This window comes from Heptranchias perlo, chromosome 8 (assembly GCF_035084215.1).
Source record: "Heptranchias perlo isolate sHepPer1 chromosome 8, sHepPer1.hap1, whole genome shotgun sequence".
In the NCBI taxonomy this organism is placed as follows: Eukaryota; Metazoa; Chordata; class Chondrichthyes; order Hexanchiformes; family Hexanchidae; genus Heptranchias; species Heptranchias perlo.
In genome coordinates, this window is record NC_090332.1 from 32,799,969 (window position 1) to 32,823,311 (window position 23,343).

Sequence of the window (23,343 nt, forward strand, 5' to 3'; positions counted from 1 at the left end):
GTCACTTTCAAACCCTCAACTGACTAGCCTTTGGCCTTCCATTCACCATGATACTTCTGCAGCAACGATCTGCTCAATCACACCCTCACCTCCACCTATGGTGCCCTTGTCCCCCAGTAAAATCCTTACTCTCTCCCACCCTGGCCGTTCCCCTTGGTACGGCCCCCTTCTTAAGACCAAGGGATGTTTATGGTGGACATCTGGTTTAGTCATTCATCACCAGATCTGGCTGGACCACAACAAACTATCAGGCCCTGGTCTCCTCTGCCAAAGCTGCTCACTACTCCAAGACTGTCCTTGAATCTGAAGATAACCCTCAGCTTCTTTCCTCCACTACCAACCATCTCTTGAAACCCCCTCCCCTGCCCACTCCACCCTCAGTTCCAACAAGTGCAAGGAGCTCATGGACTGCTTGGTCACCAAAATTGAGACCACCTGTTCAGCTGCCTCTGTCACATCCCCCTGCCCACCATGCCAAGCTTCCCCCAAGGTTCAAACCCTGAACTTGCATCTTTTTCTCCTATCTCCCCTCATGTCCTGTCTAAGCTCATCTTGTCCATGAGAACCACTTCCTACTCTCAACCCTATTCCCACTAAATCGCTGACCACCCAACTTCCCTTCCTGACCCCAGGCTATCCGATATTATTAGTGGTTCCCGCTCATCAGGTACCATCTACTCCCTTTTAAATCTGCCGCCATCACCCCACTCCTCAAAAAAAAAATCCACCCTTGAACCCTCTGTTCAATCTCCCTTTCCTCTCCAAAATCCTTGAACGTGTTGTCACCTCCCAAATCCAGACCCATCTTTCCCACAACGCCTTGTTTGAACCTCTCCAAAATCAGGTTTCTGCCCTGCCACAGCAGTGAAATGACCCTAATCAAAGTCACAAATGACATAATCTGTGACTGACATGGTGCATTATCCCTACTCATCCTTTTTGACCTGTCCGCAGCCTTTGACATGGTTGACCACACAATCCTTCAACTCTTCTCCATCGTCCAACTGAGTGAGGCTTCCTGCATTTGGTTCCACTCTTGCCTATCCAGTTATAGCCAGAGAATTTCCTGCAGTGGCTTCTCTTCCAACCCCGTTACCTCTGAAGTTACTTAAGGATCTATCCTTGACCCCCTATTTCTCATCTATACAGTGCCCCTCAGCGGCATCATCGGAAGACAAGTCGTCAAGGTCCACATGTACGCTGACGATACCAAGCTCTACCTCACCACCACCTATCTCGACCCCTCCATGCCTCCACTATGTGGTCAGACTGCTTGTCCGACATCCAGTCCCGGATGAGCTGAAATTTCTTCCAATTAAATATTGGGAAGACCAAAGCCATTGCCTTTGCCTGCAGCCCCCCCACCCCAACACAAACACCGTTCCCTAGCCACTGTCTCAGGCTGAACCAAGCTATTATCAACCGGTGTCCTATCTGACCCGGAGCTGAGCTTCCGAGCCCATAGTCTCTCCATCACAAAGACAACCTACTTCCACCTCTGTAACATTGCCAGTTTCCACCCTGTCTTTGCCCATCCGCTACTGAAACCCTCATCCATGCTTTTGTTACCTCCAGACACCTGGCCAGCCTCCCAGCTTCCACCCTCCATAAACTTGAACTCATCCAAAACTCTTCAGCCCATATCCTATCCCACACGACGTCCCACTCACCCATCATCCCTGTGCTCACTGACCGACACTGGCTCCTGGTCCACCAGCGCCTCGATTTTAAAATTCTTACCTGCATGTTAAATCCCTCCATGGCCTCGCCCCTCCCTATCTGTAAACTCATCCACCCCTAAAACCTTCAGAGAACACTGCGTTCCTCCAACTCTGGCCTCGTGCATCCCCCACTTCATTCGCCCCATCATTGGCAGCTGTGACTACAAGCGTTTAGGCCCTAAGCTCTGGAATTCTCTCTCTAAATCACTCCATGCTCTTTAAAACTTACCTCTTTGACCAAGCTTTTTGTCTGATTATGCTCCTCTGAAGCACCATGGAACATTTTACTACATTAAAAAGGCGCTGCATGAAAGAAAGTAGTTTTTTGCTGTACTAAAGTTAACAACTTTAATGTGACTTCTCAACAGTAACTCAGATCACATCAAAACCAAATGGCACATCTAAAAAGGTACAGTACAAACAGCAGCACCCCTCCCCCCAAAACTGATTTGTCTTTCCGCAGCAGTTCCCTTTTGAACATGTGTGCTGAAATGAAAATGGACTGAAGTTTCTGTGGCAGACATAAATCTCTTCAAAGATTGCATATTTTTAATGCATCACAAAAAGGTAGGTGAATTTATTGGATACATGAATATGTATCTGGATACATCTCAATAAAACCCATACTAACAAGATATTTTGATTTTCCACTCATTCTTAATGCAAAATTCTCAACATTCTTTATTTCAACCAAGGTAGTCATTCATTAGGTTTTATTTTAAAAAGGGCTTTTTCTGTCAAGACAATGTTTGCAACAATAAACTTGCATTTATGATCAAATCTGTACTTTTTCCAAAAAGAAAAACAACTTTTTTAAAATAGGGAAGGGATTTAAAAACAAACAAGCCTGTCTGCTCTTCTTCCACAATAAAAATCAGCACTGCAGTTGTACATTATCACCCCCTGCAACTTGACCTAATTTCCAAAACACTGCATGGAGATACTGTAGGTACACTGCTGCATCTATCAATACCTGACCAAAGGCAACTAAGACAGCAACATATTACCTCCCAAACTGAGGATATACTAGGTTTAAATACAAAAAGGACAATGAAAAAGTTAAGCAACTGCTTTTACCTATAGCAGCATTTGAGCACAAAAATCATAATCATACAGCATAGAAGGAGGCCATTTGGCCCATCATGCCAGCTCTTTGAAAGAGCTATCCCATTAGTTCCACTCCCTTGCTTCTTATCCATAGCCCTGCAATTTTTTCAAATATATATCCAATTCCCTTTTGAAAGTTACTATTGAATCTGCTTCCATCACTTTTTCAGGCAGGTATTCCAGATCATAACAACTCACTGCAAAAAAAAAAAATTCTCCTCATCTCCCCTCTGGTTCTTTTGCCAGTTACCTTAAATATGTGACCTCTGGTTGCCAACCCTCCTGTCAGTGGAAACTTATTTACTCAATCAAAACCCTTCATAAATTTTGAACACCTCTATTAAATCTGCTCTAAGGAGAACAATCCCAGCTTCTCTAGTCTCTCCACATAACTGAAGTCCCTCATCCCTGGTATCCCTATCTCTGTAACCTCCTCCGGCCCTACAACCATCAGAGATCTCTGCGCTCCTCCAATTCTTGCCCCTTGCACATCCCCGATTTTAAATCGCTCCACCATTGGCAGCCGTGCCTTCAGCAGCCTAAGCCCCAAGCTCTGGAATTCCCTCCCTAAACCTCACTGCCTCTCTCTCTTTCCACTCCTTAAAAACTACTTCTTTGACCAAGCTTTTGGTCACTTGTCCTAATATCACATATGGCTCAGTGTCAAATTTTGTTTGATAACACTTCTGTGAAGCAACTTGGGTTGTTTTACTACATTAAAAAAAGCACTGTATAAATGCAAGTTGTATATCTTCTTTGCATCCTCTCCAAAAAAAGGTGCAATCTCCAAGGCTTCAATGTAAAACAGAACCTTCAGATTGGAGGCAAGTTCCAGAATTCTGTAAACCAGAGTTTTTTGGTTACATTCATTCCAGTTCCATTTAAGAAATGTAACTCAGTAACAAAAATTCCAAACACTAAGAAACAAGGATCATGTTTTGCAAACTGTCAGTACTCAGAGTTAAAAAAACATTCTAGAATAATGATACAAATTATCTTATTCTAATAATAAATTGATTAGAAATAAAGTATGTTAGATTTTTAAACCACATAGTTACTTGTCCTTGGAGAACTCCACCGAAATACTGATTTTTTTTTACCAGCTTCTGGTGCACCTGGCAACCCTTGTGAGCTCAAAGCAGTAACTTAACTTCTACGTACATTAGGACCCAGAGTGAAACCACTGCAGTCATGAGATCTCAGTCAGTCCGCGGACAGACAGGAGCAATCTTAGCAGTGAGCAATCTGCAACAAACACGTTTTTTTTCTGCAATCCACGCATCACATACCGAGTGAAGCAGAATTCACAATGATTTCCCCGTTCATTGACAGTCAGGACATGGGTATAGGCTGGGCACGTGAAGATCAGCTCTCCGATCTCAAAGTCTTTACGAGCCTGCAGACCTCTTCCTTTGCCCTCGCTCAGAAATTTCTCCGTGGCCCCCGGCATGGTTAAGACGAGGCCGGGAGGGGGGGTGGGATCCCGCTCCTTCTGCCCGCTCTATCCACCAAACACAGTTCGCGGCCGGGGCTTCCGCTCTTCCTTCACTTTGTTCTCCCACCTCTCAGTGAGCAGACTCCATTGCTGCCGGGTTTAGTGGATCAGCCTCAATCCACCTATTAATGGAGAGTGCGTCACTCCGCTCTCCATCCGCCCAGCACCAACTACTTAAATGGAAGCGGATCAGTTGCTCGTTGCTGCAATGAACCACATACTCCCCCCAGGTCCAAGTGCTAACCTTGTTCGTTAATGTGTTCCTAGGTCTTGAGGAAACTCATGCAAGGCTGCCTCACTTATTTGCTTTTCTCTCTCGCTATCTCACTGAAAAATTCAAAAACTATTTGTTAAAGCTTTATAACCTTACGCTGTTTGTGCTTAAAAGGGCAACATCGAACGTTATGTTACAAATCAACTATATTTTAAAAATATTACTATATAATTATACCCTATCTAAGTGGTTCTGCAATATGATTCTGGGCCCAGTTTTCATATTTTGCCCTGTTCCTAATGCGAGGTGGATTTGGAGCCCAATTCGCTCAGCTGATTTCACCTGGGGCAGCAGGTGGTATCCTACTATCAATGTCAGTAGTCCAGGATGGAGTGAAAAATCACCAGGGTTCTCACTGCTGATTGTTATCCAGTGACCCTTGCATGCTCATGGAGAATTGGTCAGGACAGGGCTGATTTGAATGTGATGCCCGCTATGGAACAAATAGCCTCCTGACACTCTGTCCAGAGTCACTTGAGAGCAATAGTCAGTTGGCTATGATAGCAGAGGGCTGCCAGTACTTGGGTAACAGGACCTCAGCAAGAATCGGTTCCTTAAGGTGAGAAGGGGAGAATCATGGAAGGAAAAATACATGCAATTTCAATGCCAGCTATGACTGGAGGGAAAGTGATAACGGAGGGATTTGAGGCAAGCAGAGGAATGTGTACAGGAGTGGTGATGAAGCCCTGCCAATGATAGAAACCTATGAGGACTTGAGGCCGCAGTCCAAATTTTCCAATGAAGTTATTTTAATGCTATCCATGTTAAAGTTATACCGATCAATAAATATGGACTCACTTGTGGTGGCCAATATAAAACTATTTTATAGGACTGCAAAAAAGGATGGTGTTTATAAACATTGGTGAAAACTGCTCTACATCAATGGCTTTTGTCACTTTATTCACAATTGCTGGCTTAATTCACAAATGTATTTTTAGCTGGTGGGTCTAACATCTATTTTCCAGCTATTCCCAAAACAACTCACTTCATACTACCAGAGTTTTACAAATAATCATCTTGGGGAAATAATGGCCGTGATGATACTGCTTGCACATGCAGGACAGCAGCAATTTTTTTAGGCATGTGGGATTTGGGAGTGGAGCTCATCTATATGGTTACTGACCATACGAGTTGGCTCCAAATCAGTTGGGGGTCCAGTAGACTACTAATACCAGTACACTGTAGGAGAACAAGAATTACACTTAAGCCAATGCTGTTCAATGTTGTTTGGTACTCTAAATTCATCATTTCAAATTGCTACCATAACCAGTGATAGACCTGTAGCCACCTGATGGCTTTTTAGCTTAAAATATTCTCTCCTGACACAACCTAAGTTGAAAGGACAGAATCAATAATTGTACTGCTACATGTTTTTACACTTTCTGTGTATTTACAATGCAAATTCACACGCCCATCATTGCACCTTACTGAAATCCTAGAGACAATGGGGTAGAAATTTGTCGAACAGTTGGGCAATATGAAGGGTATAGTATCAGTCGCCCATTATACACCCCGCCTGATACTGACTCCAATGAAACTTAACATTGGGCAGGCTGTATAAAGGTTGGCCGATGGTAATGCTGTCCATATTGGGTCACTGCCCAAGACGGAATTCTACCCAAATGACCCCTGTGAAACTCTTAGAACAAAATCTAAAGATGGTATAGTTTAGGAGTGTCCAACCTGTAGCCCAGGTGGGTTCTTATAACAACCCATTGGCTTTCATGGTCATTGTTTTCTGCCACCAACCCACAAATTGCCAGGTTTATTGAATTCAATTTCATAACTTGCCATAATGGGATCTGAAATCACGACCTCTAGACCGCTAATCCAGAGGTCATTGGTGGATAAATCCTAATCAGAACATCAAGATCTGTTAGTATCTTCAAATTGAGATATTTGGAAGTGAATGGAAATGTAGATTTAAACCATTTAAACTTAAAAGGTCGGAAAAATCATGCACAAATTTCTGATATGCACGCCTGGTGGGTGAGGCTTCCTGCCAGAAGCACGATGTCAAGAAATTACCCCATACATATGGCCCCTGAAGCTTCAAGTTTTGCACCTACACAACCCACAAAGCCAAAATTTTGGGCACTCTTGGCATAATTCATTGGCTTCAGGAAAGGAGGCGCAAGAGAAGAAAATCAGGGCCTTCAAATTATGCTATGTGAATATTAACATACAAACTGTCACGACATTTGTATGAAATTCCTTTGCTATTTTAATGTAACAGTAGCCTGCTTATTTTAAATGTTAATACTTATTTAAATAGTGGAAAAATCTGAATGGGTTAAACATTTGTACATTAATATTCACACAGCATAATTTCAAGGCATTAATTTAAAAAGTCAACAATTTATCACATTTGCTCCAGTGAATAGTATTATTGCATTTTAAGTTTGTAAAAATGTTCATTTCTTTGTGAGAAGGGCACAGATTTAACCTTAATGTGGATATAAACCAATAAATTTACTGATAACAAAATGCAATTACAAACTATGTAACATTCATGTTATTGTAAAATTGATAACATTAATGTTAACGTTCGAAAGTAATTGACAAAAATGCCCCCAAGTTGTGTCAATGCTTATTAATTTGGTGCTGGCACTGAGCTGAGAAAATTAACTTGAAGCAGACACTCAAAAGTATTGTTGAGCCGAATTAACATCAGTGGAGATAGTCATAATTCACTGCGGGTGCTTCCGCTGCATAACGTAGGATTCATTTAACCAACGTGCACTTCCAGTGGGCAGCCTCACCCTCAGGGAGGGCATATTGGGAAAAATATAGGTGCACTCCATGATTTCCTGTCCATTCATTTTAATGGAGAAAAAATTGTGGGGATCGAGTCCGTGATTTCCTAATTCGTGCTCCTTACAAGTGAGGCTTCTCACCAGCAATGCACATTAGCAAACCACCTCTTTTACGTTAATTCTGTGCCTTCACTCTGTAACTCCTCAAAGTCATGTCCTTTGACATAGTTATCACTATTATTCCTACCTAAAAAGCTGTCAAAAGCTGACCAGCAACTTCAAAAGAACTGAACTGATAAACAGCCCTGAATATAGGTCTATGAGAGGAAGTTGCACTAAAAGTACACAGAGACAAGGCTTGTTATAACTTAAGCTGCAGGTATATGTAACATTCCATTACTTATGGAACAACAGATTGTGGGAAAATATGTGAGAATTTTCCCTCATTTTTTGTGGAGAATCTGCAGGCTATTGTGGAAATGTGGATATTCTTTGTTGTTAAATTTATATAATTTTTTTAATTGTTCCTATATTTGTTGCAGTGACACAGAGAAACTCTTCTCCCTCCTCGCTCATCAATTCACACAGGCACCCTTTTCCCCTGGTGTTCTTCCCTCTCCCCCCTTCCCCCTCAGTTCATGCCAACACTTTTGTTTCCCCCATCCAAATTCACACTGGCACACTTTTCCAGCCCCCCACCCTACCCAAGTTCATGCTGGGATGTACCTTGTCCAGCCTAGTATATTCTTCTTCCTGGATCAAGAGCAAGTGAGGAATCCATTTTGTATAAAGCCTCTATGGATAAAAACCTGTGGGGCTTTGCCGGCAGTGGCAGTTTTCACAGAGGTCATAAACAGCCTGATCTCCAGGTCAAACAATGCACGTATTACATTTAGAAGTGAATCTTCAAACAGTTGATACATGCTTAGAGATTGATTTATCTATAATATAGCCACAACAGGTACATTCCATGCCTTGCTTAACCTAAACATCTGCAGCTCCTGATAGGCCCGGTGACGGATGATAGAGCCTGGAATTTTTTGACAAAGACTGGTACAAGCTGGTGCAAAGTGTATGAAGGTCATGGAATGTAATATAATTAGAAAGATATAAAAAGGGGCGAGATTGTAACGCGCATTAGAAGAAGAAGATTTAGAAAGTTGAGCTCAACGACTGTAACATGTGATCTTCTAGAGCAAAGCATCACCATGTGTTCCAGGGTGTTGTCTGTGAGTATGTTTGTTTAACTCTTTATAGACTTGTAAGTTGTTGACTCCTGCTTCTAGAGCTCTCATTCCTGGTACATAAACAAGGACTGCAGTATCAGTCTATCCTTACATTTCCCCTCCCAGTTCATGATGACACTCACCTCCCCTCCGTTCATTGTGACATGCTCCTCTCCCTCCTCCCTCAGTTCATGCTGGCACCTTTCTCCTCCCTCCCTCAGCACTGCTCCCGAGTCCCACCTGCTGCTATGTCAGGGGATGCAAGTTGCTGCACTCTGTGGCAGGAATTCCTAATCTCACAAAACTATTGCGAGAATGCTCACCCACAGAGAACTCCCTGGAGCAGCAGCATCAGGTAGGAGCTGGGCTGGGAAGAGCCAGGAGTGGCAGGTTGGATCCTGAAGTGGTGCTGATTTTTCTTCATGAATACGAGCAAATAGAGAATGACTCCTAAACACTGACCGTCCACATAAAACCCAAATAGTTGGCATGTATGTTATCTGCATTCATTGTTTAAACAAAGGTATGGCTTTCCCAATGACTCAGTTGATTAAAGTTATGCGAAGTTGAGCGATATAGACCAGAAAAGTCCCAGGTTCTATCCACATTCTGTGCTGATCTCAGCTTGGAAGACAGTAGAGGCATTATATATTGGCCTCAGTGCCCTGGAGTAGGAAAGAGAAAGTCAATTCTTATTCCTGATCATTGTCCAAAGGCCCCTGTTGGAAATGTGCATGTGTGGGCATCGGATAAGGTCAGAACTATGATTTCTGTAACGCCCCTCATAAAATAATAGTCTGCTGACACTTACTGTCTGAGCTCTCACTTTAAGAACAGCCACTCGATCAATGTACTGTAGAGTGCGTGATGTCCACAAAACCATACCTCAGCAAAAGTCAGCACATTCTGGAGAAGAGATCATTAATAGAAGGAGGAAAAACATATTTTAAATACCAACTGAAATAGATAGAAAAATATTAAAAGTAATCATAATTCTTGACAGTTATTTGATTTTATCCTCAATTTTTCTCTCCTCCTCTCCAGAAGGCAAAGACTGGGTTCCTTGGGCATCGATAATCCTCTGGTACCTCAGCCAAGCAGTCTTGCTTTATGTGTGATCCAAGACATTTCAGCCTATTTGACTTTAGAGGGACTGCTTAACAGCTGAATCGAACCATGTCCTGACCCACTGTCTATACATCTCCACTTTTCAACTTGCTCACTGGATAATGATGAAGAGTGGGTACTCTGGCTGATTTTTCTCATCCTTACTCCATTAACACGAAGGCTAATTATGGTAGTGCCCATACTTCAACAGCAGCTGAACTCACTAGGAATGGAACCTGGACCCTTCCTGGTATGTGTGTCTCAATACCACATCAATTATGCAGTTACCCATTGAGCCATTGGAACAGCCAAGTTGTTTGATTTTTAACACCGATACTGATGGTGAGATTCGATTTTTAAATTTATAATTGTTATTATCATCATTACAACTGGGATTGATAATTGATGCGAAGGAGGCAGGCGGCCATGAAGGCAGTGTAACAGACTCGGTGGTGACACCAATTGGTAATCAATGTCTCATTTATTAATAGTCAAATCAAACATGTAAAGGTATCAAATATTTTGGCAACAAAGATCAAAACAATCTTACCCCGTTTGATCTCTGGGCCAGAGGTCGTAATTAAGTTGGCGTCGTGGTCGTTTCGAGTTTCCTACAGTGTGGTAGTATTCTGATAGTCAGGTTTTCTTCTGACAGCGGTGTCATCTTCAGACAACTAGGTGTTCTTTCGACAGCTGGGTGGTCTCCGCTGATTCCTCTGCCCTAAGCTCAAAAGACGTTGGGTTTTTATGTCCCCCCGGCAGGAAACTCACACCATATATGGAACAACATTCATAAGACCCTTATAGATTACAAAGCTGTTTTTCAAAGAATTCCAGATGATCAGTTTGTTTTAACATTACTATCACCAGCAAAGTGATGGAAGGTGTCGTCGACAGTGCTATCAAGCGGCACTTACTCACCAATAACCTGATCACTGATGCTCAGTTTGGGTTCCGCCAGGATCACTCGGCTCCAGACCTCATTACAGCCTTGGTCCAAACATGGACAAAAGAGCTGAATTCCAGAGGTGAGGTGAGAGTGACTGCCCTTGACATCAAGGCAGCATTTAACCAAGTGTGGCACCAAGGAGCCCGAGTAAAATTGAAGTCAATGGGAATCAGGGGGGAATCTCTCCAGTGGCTGGAATCATACCTAGCACAAAGGAAGATGGTAGTGGTTGTTGGGGGCCAATCATCTCAGCCCCAGGACACTGCTGCAGGAGTTCCTCAGGGCAGTGTCCTAGACCCAACCATCTTCAGCTGCTTCATCAATGACCTTCCCTCCATCATAAGGTCAGAAATGGGGATGTTCGCTGATGATTGCACAGTGTTCAGTTCCATTTGCAACGCCTTAGATAATGAAGCAGTCCGAGCCCGCATGCAGCACGACCTGGACAACATCCAGGCTTGGGCTGATATGTGGCAAGTAACATTCGCGCCAGACAAGTGCCAGGCAATGACCATCTCCAACAAGAGAGAGTCTAACCACCTCCCCTTGACATTCTACGGCATTACCATTGCCGAATCTCCCACCATCAACATCCTGGGGATCACCATTGACCAGAAACTTAACTGGACCAGCCATATAAATACTGTGGCTACAAAAGCAAGTCAGAGGCTGGGTATTCTGCGGCGAGTGACTCACCTCCTGACTCCCCAATGCCTTTCCACCATCTACAAGGTACAAGTCAGGAATGTGATGGAATACTCTCCACTTGCCTGGATGAGTGCAGCTCTAACAACACTCAAGAAGCTCAACACCATCCAGGACAAAGCAACCCGCTTGATTGGCACCCCATTCACCACCCTAAACATTCACTCCCTTCACCACCGCGCACTGTGGCTGCAGGATGCACTGCAGCAACTCGCCAAGGCTTCTTTGACAGCACCTCCCAAACCCACGACCTCTACCACCTAGAAGGACAAGAGCAGCAGGTACATTGGAACAACACCACCTGCACGTTCCCCTCCAAGTCACACACCATCCCGACTTGGAAATATATCGCCGTTCCTTCATCATCGCTGGGTCAAAATCCTGGAACTCCCTTCCTAACAGCACTGTGGGAGAACCTTCACCACACGGACTGCAGCGGTTCAAGAAGGCGGCTCACCACCACCTTCTCAAGGGCAATTAGGGATGGGCTATAAATGCTGGCCTTGCCAGCGACGCCCACAATCCATGAACGAATAAAAAAAACCTCATTTAACCACGAGTCCCTTTTACAAAGTTGTTTTTCAAAGAATTCAAGATGGTCCATTTGTTTTAACATTACTCATTTAACCACAAGAATCTTTTCTAGGTCACACTGTCTAGCTATCTCGTCAAGGTCCTGGTCTTGTTGTTATCTTTGGATTATCGTTCCACTTTTGGGTCATTGTTCCTCTCTTATCACATAGCTGCTATGTCTAGCAAGGTGGGTGACAAGGGTCAATTACTAGTCAAAGGTTAACAGTTTGCAATTCAGCAAAATAGGCAGCACAGCCTGCAGAGCATGATGGTTAGTAGCTTTAAGAAAAACATGTCAATTTCTCCCTATTTCCAGTATTCTTACAGCAGCTTTGACAATGCTGGCCGATATTTTATTTTACCCGCTGACACAAAATACTGGATATTCACATAAATGATCTCAAGTGGAGGGAAAAGATAAACTTCACCTTATGTCCCCGTCACAATTTTTACACTAGATATTCTTTGGGTTCAATGTCACTGGTAAGCGAACCTGGCGTCCCTTACAATCCAGAGTGCACCCTGTTCTGCCCAATATCTATTTAAATGAAAGCAAAACCCAAGAATCGTAACGGAGAACCCTTACTCCATTCACCAATTACTGGAATGTGAATTCTTCTATCTTTATGGACAGCAATGGGATAAGCACTTTCCTAAGATGAAACACAAACTTCAAATCAAGAAGTGGTTTATTTACATAAGATACCTGAACAAATAGTACACTGTTTAATACAGTGTGAATATATACTTCCCTACAATTCTCAGCAAAACAAAACATAAAGCTATAATTTGCTTTCTCCCTAAATATTCGGCTGGAAATTCCAGCCTGTTTTGAGCATGAAAATAGCACAAATTGGATAAGAATTTGGGGCAGAACCGATTGCAGATGACACAAAACTTGGAAGTGTAGTAAACAGTGAGGAGGATAGTGATAGACTTCAGGAGGCTATAGACAAGCTGGTGGCGTGGGCAGACACGTGGCAGATGAAATGTAACGCAGAAAAATGCGGTAGGAAGAACGAGAAGCGGCAATATAAACTAGAGGGCACAATTCTAAAAGGGGTACAGGAACAGAGAGATCTGGGGGTATATGTGCACAAATCGTTGAAGGTGGCAGGGCAGGTTGAGAAAGCTGTTAAAAAAGCATACGGGATCCTGTGCTTTATAAACAGAGGCATAGGGGTCAATTTTCGGATGGCCGAGCAGGTGCGTTCGTGGCGGGGGGGCTCCTAAAATTGGGGATTCCCGGAGCAGGTCCGGAGCCCAGCTCCAACCCGCTCACTTCCGGGTTCCCCAGTGACGTGAATCGGTGCGCGCGCAGCCCCCGCATGCAGGACTCCCACCAGCAATCAAAGCCGGTGGGATCCCACTTAAGATCATTACCTGGGTACTTGAGGTCGTTTACAGACCTCATTAGTTGGAGATTTTAGGAGGATTCAGATTTTGGACTACCCAGAGCGTGTTTCCCATGCTGGGGGAAACACTCCCTATTTAAACAGATGTGTTGCAGCCAGCAGCCAGTGGCAGCTGCAAAGGTCCATTTAACAGGTGCGGGGTAAACCCTCATTCATTGCAGCAGGGCACTCTGTCACCTCAGACAAAGTTTTGCCTGCCACACTGTTGTCTCCACACTCCAAATTATTAAATCATACCCTAAACTCTGCTGTCCAAACACATTTACCTACTTTGTGGACCCCCTCACACTCACTGTCAGGATGGGGGGGGGGATTTCCATTGCTACGTTCATCACTCCACTGGATGACAACTAACATCACCAGCCTCGCCAGGCATGCCGTCTGCCACGTGGAGCTCCACAACACAGTGCTGCACAACAGGCACCTGCACAAAGTAGTCGTGCGACTATACATGCACCCACTGTAGGGTGACCCAATGGGTGGCATCAAGGGTGTTCATGGAGAACCTCATGAAAGGGCATTATTGCACAGGCCAATCAAGAAAGGCCAAGACGTGGCAGTAGTGGTGACAATATAATATGTAATAAGTTGTTCAGAAATCAAATATAAGTAAAAACCATGACAAACCCTCAAACACCCTTGTGCATCCCCTTCATGCTCACGACACGTTTGCCTTACGTTTCCTACTGCACATATGTGATGCATGCCCCGTGGCTGCAGCACAGGTAGTGGCAGGTTGAGTGAGGCTGACTGTGAAAGAGATGCATTGGAGGGTGAGTATGAGATAGAGCCATGAGATTCTATGAGGATTGGGTTGAGTGGTAGTGGTGGGATGAGTACAGGGGAGGTAAGTAAGTGGAGGTAAGATGAGGATGAGGGTTCAGTGGGTGTGAGGAGTGATGTGATAGAGTAGTGTTGGCAGTGCAGAAGGAGATGTGGGATGGGGGTGGTGATGTGGCAGATGGAGTGTAGGGGAATGGGTAAGTGTACTCACTTCGGTTGACCTACTGAGGTCATTGAAGCCCCTCCTGCACTGTATGCAGGTGCGTGATATGTTGGTGGTGCTGGTGATCTCCTCTGCCACCTCGAGCCAGGCCTTCATGGTAGCAGAGGCTGGCCACTTCCTCCCGTCCGCCGGGTGGAAGATCTCCCTCCTCCTCCTCACCCCATCCAGTAAGACCTGGAGTGAGGCATCATTAAACCTGGGAGCAGCCTTCCCCTTGGGCTGCTCCATGCTGTAATTTTGCCTATTTTCTGCAGCATCAGTCAGTGGAGGCCTGCCCCTTTAAATAGGGCTCCTCCAGCTGACAGCCTATGATGCGGGTGCGCAGTCTGCCCGCTGCGCAGCTTTCCAGCACAAAACCCGGAAGCCAAGGTAAGTGGCTTCAATTTACTTACGATCGCGTGCCAAACCCACCGATTTACTGGGCGCGTGGGCGACCCCCGCTGGCAACCCGCCTCCCTCCTAATATCGGGCCCATGGAGTACAAAAATAAAGAAGCTATGATGAACCTTTATAAAACACTGGGTCGGCCACAACTGGAGTATTGTGTCCAGTTCACTTTAGGAAAGATGTGAAAGAGCTTAGAGAGGGTGGAGAAGAGATTTAGTAGAATGATTCCAGGGATGAGGGATTTTAGTAATGTGGGTAGACTGGAGAAGCTGGGGTTGTTCTCCTTGGAACAGAGAAGATTGAGAGGAGATTTGATAGAGGTATTCAAAATCATGGAGGGTCTAGACAGAGTAAATAGAGAGAAACTGTTCCCATTGGCAGAAGGGTCAAGAACCAGAGGACATAGATTTAAGGCGATTGGCTAAAGAACCAAAGGTGACATGAAGAAAAACTTTTTTACACAGTGAGTAGTTAGGATCTGGAATGCACTGCCTGAGGAGGTGGTGGAGGCAAATCCAATCATGGCCTTCAAAAGGGAACTGGATAAGTACTTGAAAGGTAAAAAATTGCAGGGCTATGGAGATAGGGCAGGGAAGTGGGACTAGCTGGATTGCTCTTGCATAGAGCTGTCACGGACTCGATGGACTGAATGGCCTCCTTCTGTGCTGTAACCTTTCTATGATTCACTGATTCTATGATTCTGCCAGATCTCCATCTCTTCCTGGCCACTCTCAGAAATTCTGACAGGGAGGGTGGGCACTTCTTCTGCCTGCATCCCTTCTGCTGAGATGTCATGTTCTGAAGGTGGGACTGGTGGGATGCCTGGCTCCCACAGAAATCCAGGCATTTCACCCTGCATTCGGCCAACAGAAAGTAGGCTCACTTATTGTACAATAGCCATAAGTGGGTCCTACAATGCCTTATCCCAGTACGTAGAAATACATAGAAGTTACAATATGGAAAAAAGCCATTCAGCCCAACCAGTCTGTGCCAGTATTGATCCTGCACAAGAGCAAATAGTGCTAATTACATTTACCCACCCTGTTCCACATCCCTTCAATCCCTTTTCCTTCATCTATCTAACCATGCAATCTAATCTTGAATATTGACATTATTTCTGCCTCTACTAACTCTAGAAGTAAATTCCACAACTCTCTGTGTAAATTAAATTTCTCTTACTCTTTGTTCTAAATATCTTACATTTAATCTTGTAATTATATTACCCCCTTGTTTTAGACCCCTCAAATACTGGAAACAGTCTGCTTCTATCTACCCTGTCCCATCCTTCCATAATTTTAAACATTTCTATCATATTACCCTGTAATCTGCATTGTTCTAATGAAAAAAGACCTAATTTTTCACATCCGTCTTTGTATTTGTATTTCCTCATACCAGACAGCATTCTAGTGAATCTGTGTTATACCCTCTAAAGCCTCAATAATCTTCCTATAGCGTGAAGCCCAATACTGTCAACAGTACCCTAACTGAGGTCTTATTAAGGTTTTATGTAGGCTCATTATTACCTCTTGACTTTTATATTTTATACTTCCTGTGATAAAATCTAGAATTCTATAAGTTTTTTTAATGTCCTTATCAACCTTTAATGTCCTGTGAACCAGTACCCCCAAATCCTTCTGCTCTTCCACAGCATGACACCTTCTTCCATTCAGAGCAATAATTACTGCTGTTGTTGTTCTACCAAAATGCATCACCTCACACTTACTGACGTTGAATTTCATCTGCCATTTTAGCCCATTCCCCCATCTTATCAATATGCCTTTGCAGTTTTGTTCTACCACAGATGTTAAGCTTTATCTTCCTTTTTAAAAAGGGATGCTACATTGGCCTCTGACACACAACTACATTCAATAGACACCCCTCCTCCACGCCCCCCCCCCCAAATGTAATTTCTAGGGTCTCGGCAATTTCCATCCTCAATTAACTCGGGATGCTGGGATGTATCCAATTTGGCTCTGCCGCTTTATCTTTCTTTAGCCTAACTAACTTATCTAAAATTTTCCTTTTATCCATCATAATATCGTTCATCTCACTTTCAACCGCTTCAGGATTCACCTTCTTTCTGATATCCTCTTTCGTTAAGACTGATGCAAAGTACTTAGTAAGTACCTCTGCCATTTTTTGATCATGTACAAATTGACAATCCTCTCCCCTCAGGAGTCCCACCTCGCTTTTAATAATTCTCTTTTTACTGATATACTTGTAAAATACTGTATTGTTCCTTTTGTTGTTTTTTGAATTTTTTCCTCATGCTCCCTCTTAGCTTTCCTTATCCTGCTCTTAACCACTTCTCTTACTTTCTCATATTCTCCTTTAGCTTTTTCATTATTATTAATCATATGGACATCATAGGACCTCTTCCTCATTTTCAATTGCTTTCTAACCTCTTTATTTATCTATGGCATTTTAAAACTACTGATAGTTTCCTTTTTAATAGAATATACTTATTCTGTATCTTTGCAATTTAAAAAAAAATCCTACTGTTGCTCTCCAGTCCTGAGTGCTAATTTCTCCTTCCACCTTACCTCAGCTAGCTCACATCTCATCTTTTAAAATTTGCCCTAATCCAATCCGCTGTATTAGTTTTGTACTGATGTCTTCCCTTTTCTAGCTGTAAGGAATCTTACAACACCAGGTTATAGTCCAACAATTTTATTTTAAAATCACAAGCTTTCGGAGATTATCTTTTCTAGCTGGATCTTAAACTTTATGATATTGTGGTCACTACTCTCAAGGTGCTCACCCAATTTAGCTCATGTACCTGATCTATTTCATTACTCATAAGCAGATCTAGCAACCCTTCTGCCCTGGTAGGCCTACTAATATATTGCTTGAAGAAGGAGTCCTGTACACATTTTAGTAATTCTATTCCCCTTTCTCCATTTACTCCTTCTCTGCCCCAACCGATAAGTAGATAATTACAGTCACCAAGAACCATAATTTTGTTATTCCTACTCATCTTAAATCTAGCTGCAGATTTCTTCTATATCCTTTGTGCAATTTGGAGGTCTGTTATTTGCCCCTACTTACGTAACAGGCTCTTTTTTATTTTGAACTCCAACCACATTAACTCTGTCCATACCCCTTTCTAGTCTACATCAACCCTCTCTACAGCAAGAATTCACTCTTTAACCAATATTGCCACCCCATCTCCTTTCTTATCTTTTCTATCTCTCCGAAATATATGATATCCTGATTTTGCATTCTTGTCCAGTTTGCAGCCAGGTTTTTTTTAATGCTATTAAGTCTAGATCATCCTGTAAAATAATTGCTTCCAGTTCCCCCAGTTTATTTCCCACATTTTGCCCATTGCAATACAGATTATGTTTTAACACTACTCCTTTCCCCATCTAATTGTCTAAGCTACCTCTTACCTTTACTTTAGTCTTTTCCCCATTTATAACTTATCCATTTGATTTTATTCCACTGCCCCATATCCCTGTTACTAAATTGTTCTCTGCATGAATATTATCCTCATCTATTTCTCAGAAATATTTCCTCAAGCCTATTTTGCCATTCAATTAGATCATGGCTGATCAGTATCTTAATTCCATCTACCCATCTTAGTTAATAGGAACAAGAGTAGGCCATTTAGCACCTCGATCCTGTTCCGCCTTTCAATGAGATCATGGCTGATCTGTGACCTAATTCCATATACCCGCCTTAGCCCCATATCCCTTAATACCTTTGGTTAACAAAAATCTATCAATCTCAGATTTTAAATTAACAATTAAGCTAGCATCAACTGCCGTTTGCGGAAGAGAGTTCCAAACTTCTACCACTCTTTGCATGTAGAAGTGTTTCCTAACTTCACTCCTGAAAGTCCTGGCTCTAATTTTTAGGTTATGTTCCCTAGTCCTAGACTCCCCAACCAGCGGAAATAGTTTCTCTCTATCTACCCTATCACTTCCTCTTAATATCTTGAAAACTTTGATCAAATCACTCCTTAATCATCTAAATTCCAGGGAATACAATCCTAGTTTGTGAAATCTCTCCTCATAATTTAACCCTTCGAGTCCAGGTACCACTCTAGTAAATCTACGCTGCACTCCCTCCAAGGCCAATATATCCTTCCTAAGGTGCGGTGCCCAGAACTGAACACAGTACTCCAGGTGTAGTCTAACCAGGGCTTTATATAGCTGTAGCATAACTTCTACCCCCTTGTATTCTAGTCCTCTAGATATAAAGGCCAGCATTCCATTTTCCATGACATTTTAATGATCTATGTACATGGACTCCCTAAGTCTCTTTGGACCTCCACTGATTCGACCTTTTCACCATTTAGAAAGTACTCTGATCTATTCTTTTTAGGTCCAAAGTGGATGACCTCACACTTGCCTACGTTGAAATCCATTTGCCACAGTTTTGCCCATTCATTTAATCTATTAATATCTCGCTGTAATTTTATGTTTCCATCTACACTGCTTACAATGCTGCCTATCATTGGGTCATCGGCAAACTTGGATATCTCTCTCTCTATCCTGTCGTCTAAGTCGTTAATAAATACAGTGAATAGTTGAAGCCCGAACACAGATCCCTGTGGGACACCACTAGTCACATCCTGCCCATTATCCCTACTCTCTGTCTCCTGCCGCTCAGCCAATTTCCTAACCAGGTCAATAATTTGCCCTCAATTCCATGAACTTCAACTTTAGCTAACAGTCTCTTATGAGGGACTTTATCGAATGCCTTCTGGAAATCCATTTAAATAACATCCATAGACATTTCCCTGTCCACTACTTTAGTCACCTCTTCAAAAAATTCAATCACGTTCGTCAGGCATGACCTACCCTTTACAAATCCATGCTGGCTCTCTCTGATCAGCTGAAAATTTTCACGGTGTTCAGTTACTCTGTCCTTACTTATAGACTCCAATAATTTCCCGACAACAGATGTTAGGCTAACTGGTCTATAATTCCCTGCTTTCCCTCTCTCAACTTTCTTAAATAGCAATTTTCCAATCTAAAGGAACGGTTCCTGAAGTGCGAGAACTTTGGAAGATTATAATTAGGATTTCTGTAATTTTCTCATCTACTTCCTTTAAAACCCAGGGATAGAAACCAACTAGTCCTGGGGATTTGTCACTCGTTAGTGCCATTATTTTCTTCATTACTGTTTATTTGCATAATTAATTATGGTGAGTCCCTGTTCTTGATTCAAAATTAGTTTCCTTGGGATGTCCAGCATGCTATCCTCTTCCTCTACAGTTAATACTGACACAAAGTAATTATTTAACATATTTGCCATTTTCTTATTTTCATTTACAATATCACCGTTATCAGTTTTTAAAGGGACCCACATTGCTCTTGACCACCCTCTTTCTCCTAATAGAATTGTAAAAATTGTGTGTGTTGATTTTGATATCCCTTGCAAGTTTCTTTTCATACTCCCATTTTGTAGCTCTTACTATCTGTTTTGTCACCATTTGCTCTTCTTGGTATCTCTCCCAGTCGCCAGGATCTGTGCTACTTTCTGCTTTTTTGTATGCTTTATCTTTTCATTTTATGTTGTCCCTTATCTCTTTTGTCATCCATGGCTGTTTTTTTGGCAAGTTGAGCTCTTGCCCCTCAGGGGTATAAACTGGTTCTGTATCACATTAAATTCTTTTTTGAACACCTCCCACTGATCTTCTGTCGTTTTACCCATTAACAGATTTGCCCAGTGTACTGTGGACAGTCTCTGTCTCATCCCGTTGAAATCGGCCTTACCTAAGTTTAGAATCTTAGTAGCTGATACGGGTTTCTCCCTTTCAAACACAATGTTGAACTCTATCATATTATGATCGCTATTAGATAAATGTTCGCGCAGCGTTAGGATGTTAACTAAATCTGGCTCATCACTCATTATTAAATCTAAACGGCCTGTCTCCTTGTTGGTTCTAGGATATATTGTTGCAGAAAGCTGCCTGAACACATTCAAGAAATTCACAACCTTTCTGACATGAGTTCGTATTCTTATCCCAATCTATATGAAAGTTAAAATCCCCCATTAAAACCACTCTGCCTTTGCTACATGCTTGTCTAATCTCTGCATTTATACATTCTGCCACTTCACAGCTGCTACCAGTGGGCCTATAGACAACTCCCACTACAGTCTAAAATCCTTTTCTATTTCTTAATTCTACCCATAGAGCCTCCACTCCCTGCTTACCTCTCGTTATATCCTTTCTTATCATTGAAGTAATTTCATCCTTAATCACTAAGGCTTCTCCTCCCCCTCGACCAGTTTCCCTATTCTTCCTGTAGACCTTATAACCTGGTACATTCAGTTCCCAGCCCTGACTGTCTTGCTGCCATGTCTCAGTAATGGCTACTACGTCGTACTCTCTAAGTTGAATTTGCGCCTGCAATTTATTCAATTTGTTTCTTATACTCCGTCTGTATAACGAACTCTTATTTGGGCCACACACCCTAACCTGTCCTTCTGTTCTAATGTTGTTTTTCTCACACATTTCTTATTTCTCTCTCCTGATTTAATTACTTTACATCTTTTAATTTTCCCTTCACCTGTTGTGCCTAAAGCATAATTTCTGACTTTTGCTCTACTCTCTTCCTTTTTGTTTGTTTTAGAATTATTATTTATACTACCTTTTCCACCTGAGTCCTTCCTCCCATTTACTAGTTTAAAGTCCATGGGCACTAAATTGAGCCATGTAGCACCTGTTGTTTTGGCGCTACACTGCCTCTCGAACATCCAAGATGGCATCTTGGCTGCGTATGCACATTTCCAGTGTGACGTGCGCCAGACGCCATCTTGGTATAGGAGTTAGCACACGTGCAAATACCAAACGCCGGAAGCATGTAAACTGAGGAGAAAATGGATTCAATCAGTGTGCAACGCTGATTTAAAGTGATAGACACCATTTTGGCACTTAACGCGCAATTCAACGCACAGTTTTAACCACGACCATCTGAACATGTCTTAGAGTGCCTGGAGGACCCCCCACCAGCGCTATTTAAAGGGACCATGCAGGATTTATAGTTTAGTGGCTGGATTATTGCTTCTGGCTGCCGATACATATGTAACTATTTTTGGAGGTCTCCTACACTTGAATACTAGGACGTGGGGACATAGCCTAACATTTAGAGCCAGGACGTGCAGGAGTGAAGTTAGGAATCGCTTCTAAATGCAAAGGGTGGGAGAAGTTTGGAACGCTCTTCTGCAAACGGCAGTTGATGCTAGCTCACTTGTGAATTCTAAATCTGAGATTGATAGATTTCTGTGAACCAAGGGTATTAAGGGATATGGGGCTAAGGCGGGTATATAGACTTAGGTCACAGGTCCAGCATGATCTCACTGAATGGTGGAACAGGCTCAAAGGGCTAAATGCCACTGCCACTTGCTGCCTCCTGTTATGCGCCACCTTCTTCTGCAAGGAAGAGGGATGTGTGTCTGGGTGATGTGCCTGTCATGGTTGAATAGCTGCCAGTGTGACTTGCCTGTGAGTTGTGGGTGGGCAGCTTGCAACAGTGATAACGTGTAAGGGTGAGAGGAAGCATCCGATTGGAAGAGTTGAGCACTGAATGAAAGAGTTTGTTGGTATGTGGGTGATGGGGGGGTGTAGTGTGTGGAGCAGTGGATGTAGCTAGTGGTGCAGTTGTTAGGAGACGCCACTTGACAGTTGACCTCACTCACCTTGGCCACTTGTGTCAAAGCATTGAACTTCTTCCTGCACTGCATCCATGTTCGTGGTGCTGTGCACCTGCCGTTGACTTTGTCCCCCGCTGCATCCCAGTGCTTTTTGGGCATATATCCGGAGTGCCAATTGCCACCCCCCTCCCACCCACCGTGGGTATAGGATGTCCCTCCTCCTGTCCACCTCTTGCACCAAGCCATCTAGTATATCAGCAGAGAACCTTGGTGCACGCACTCTGGCAGGCCTGGTACCTTTCACGGAAGGTCATGCCTTACAAATCTGATTAAATTCTTTGAGGAAGTGACAAGGAGGATTGATGAGGATAGTGCAGTGGATGTTGTCCACATGGATTTTAGTAAGGCATCGACAAGGTCCCACATGGCAGACTGGTCAGAAAGGTAAAAGCCCCTGGGATACAGGGAAATGTGGCGAATTGGATCCAAAATTGGCTCAGTAACAGGAAACAAAGGGTAAAATTCGATGGATGTCTTTGCGAATGGAAATACGTTTCCAGTGGTGTGCCACAGGGCTCAGTGTTGGGTCCCTTGCTGTTTGTAGTACAAATTAATGATTTGGACGTGAATGTAGGGGGCATGATTGGCAAATTTGCAGATGACACAAAAATTGGCCGTGTAGTTTATAGTGAAGAGGATAGCTGTAGACTCCAAGAAAATATCAATGGATTGGTGGAGTGGGCGGAAAAGTGACAAATGGAGTTCAACCCAGAGAAGTGTGAGGTAATGCACTTAGGGAGGGCAAACAGTAAAAGGGAATACGCAATAAACGGGAATATATTGAGAGGGGTAGAGGGAGTGAGAGACCTTGGAGTGCATGTGCACAGGTCCCTGAAGGTGGCAGTTTAGGCAGATAAGGTTGTGAAGAAGGCATGCAGAATGCTCTCCGTTATTAGCCGAGGTATAGAATACAAAAGCAGGGATGTAATGATGGAACTGTATAAAACGCTGGTA

At 43.1% G+C, this 23,343-nt stretch overlaps 1 protein-coding gene across 2 annotated transcripts in view; it reads right to left on the reverse strand.

Moving 5' to 3' along the window:
• The window catches only part of LOC137324525 (N-lysine methyltransferase SMYD2-like), a 40,582-nt gene extending 36,073 nt beyond the window's left edge, over window positions 1-4,509 (reverse strand). For both annotated transcript variants that reach the window (XM_067988920.1, XM_067988919.1), the window contains exon 1: window positions 4,118-4,509. In XM_067988920.1, the coding sequence (XP_067845021.1) occupies window positions 4,118-4,278 (161 nt within the window). In that variant the 5' untranslated portion in view covers window positions 4,279-4,509. The remainder of the gene's footprint in view (window positions 1-4,117) is intronic.
• Between the last annotated feature and the right edge of the window lie 18,834 nt (window positions 4,510-23,343).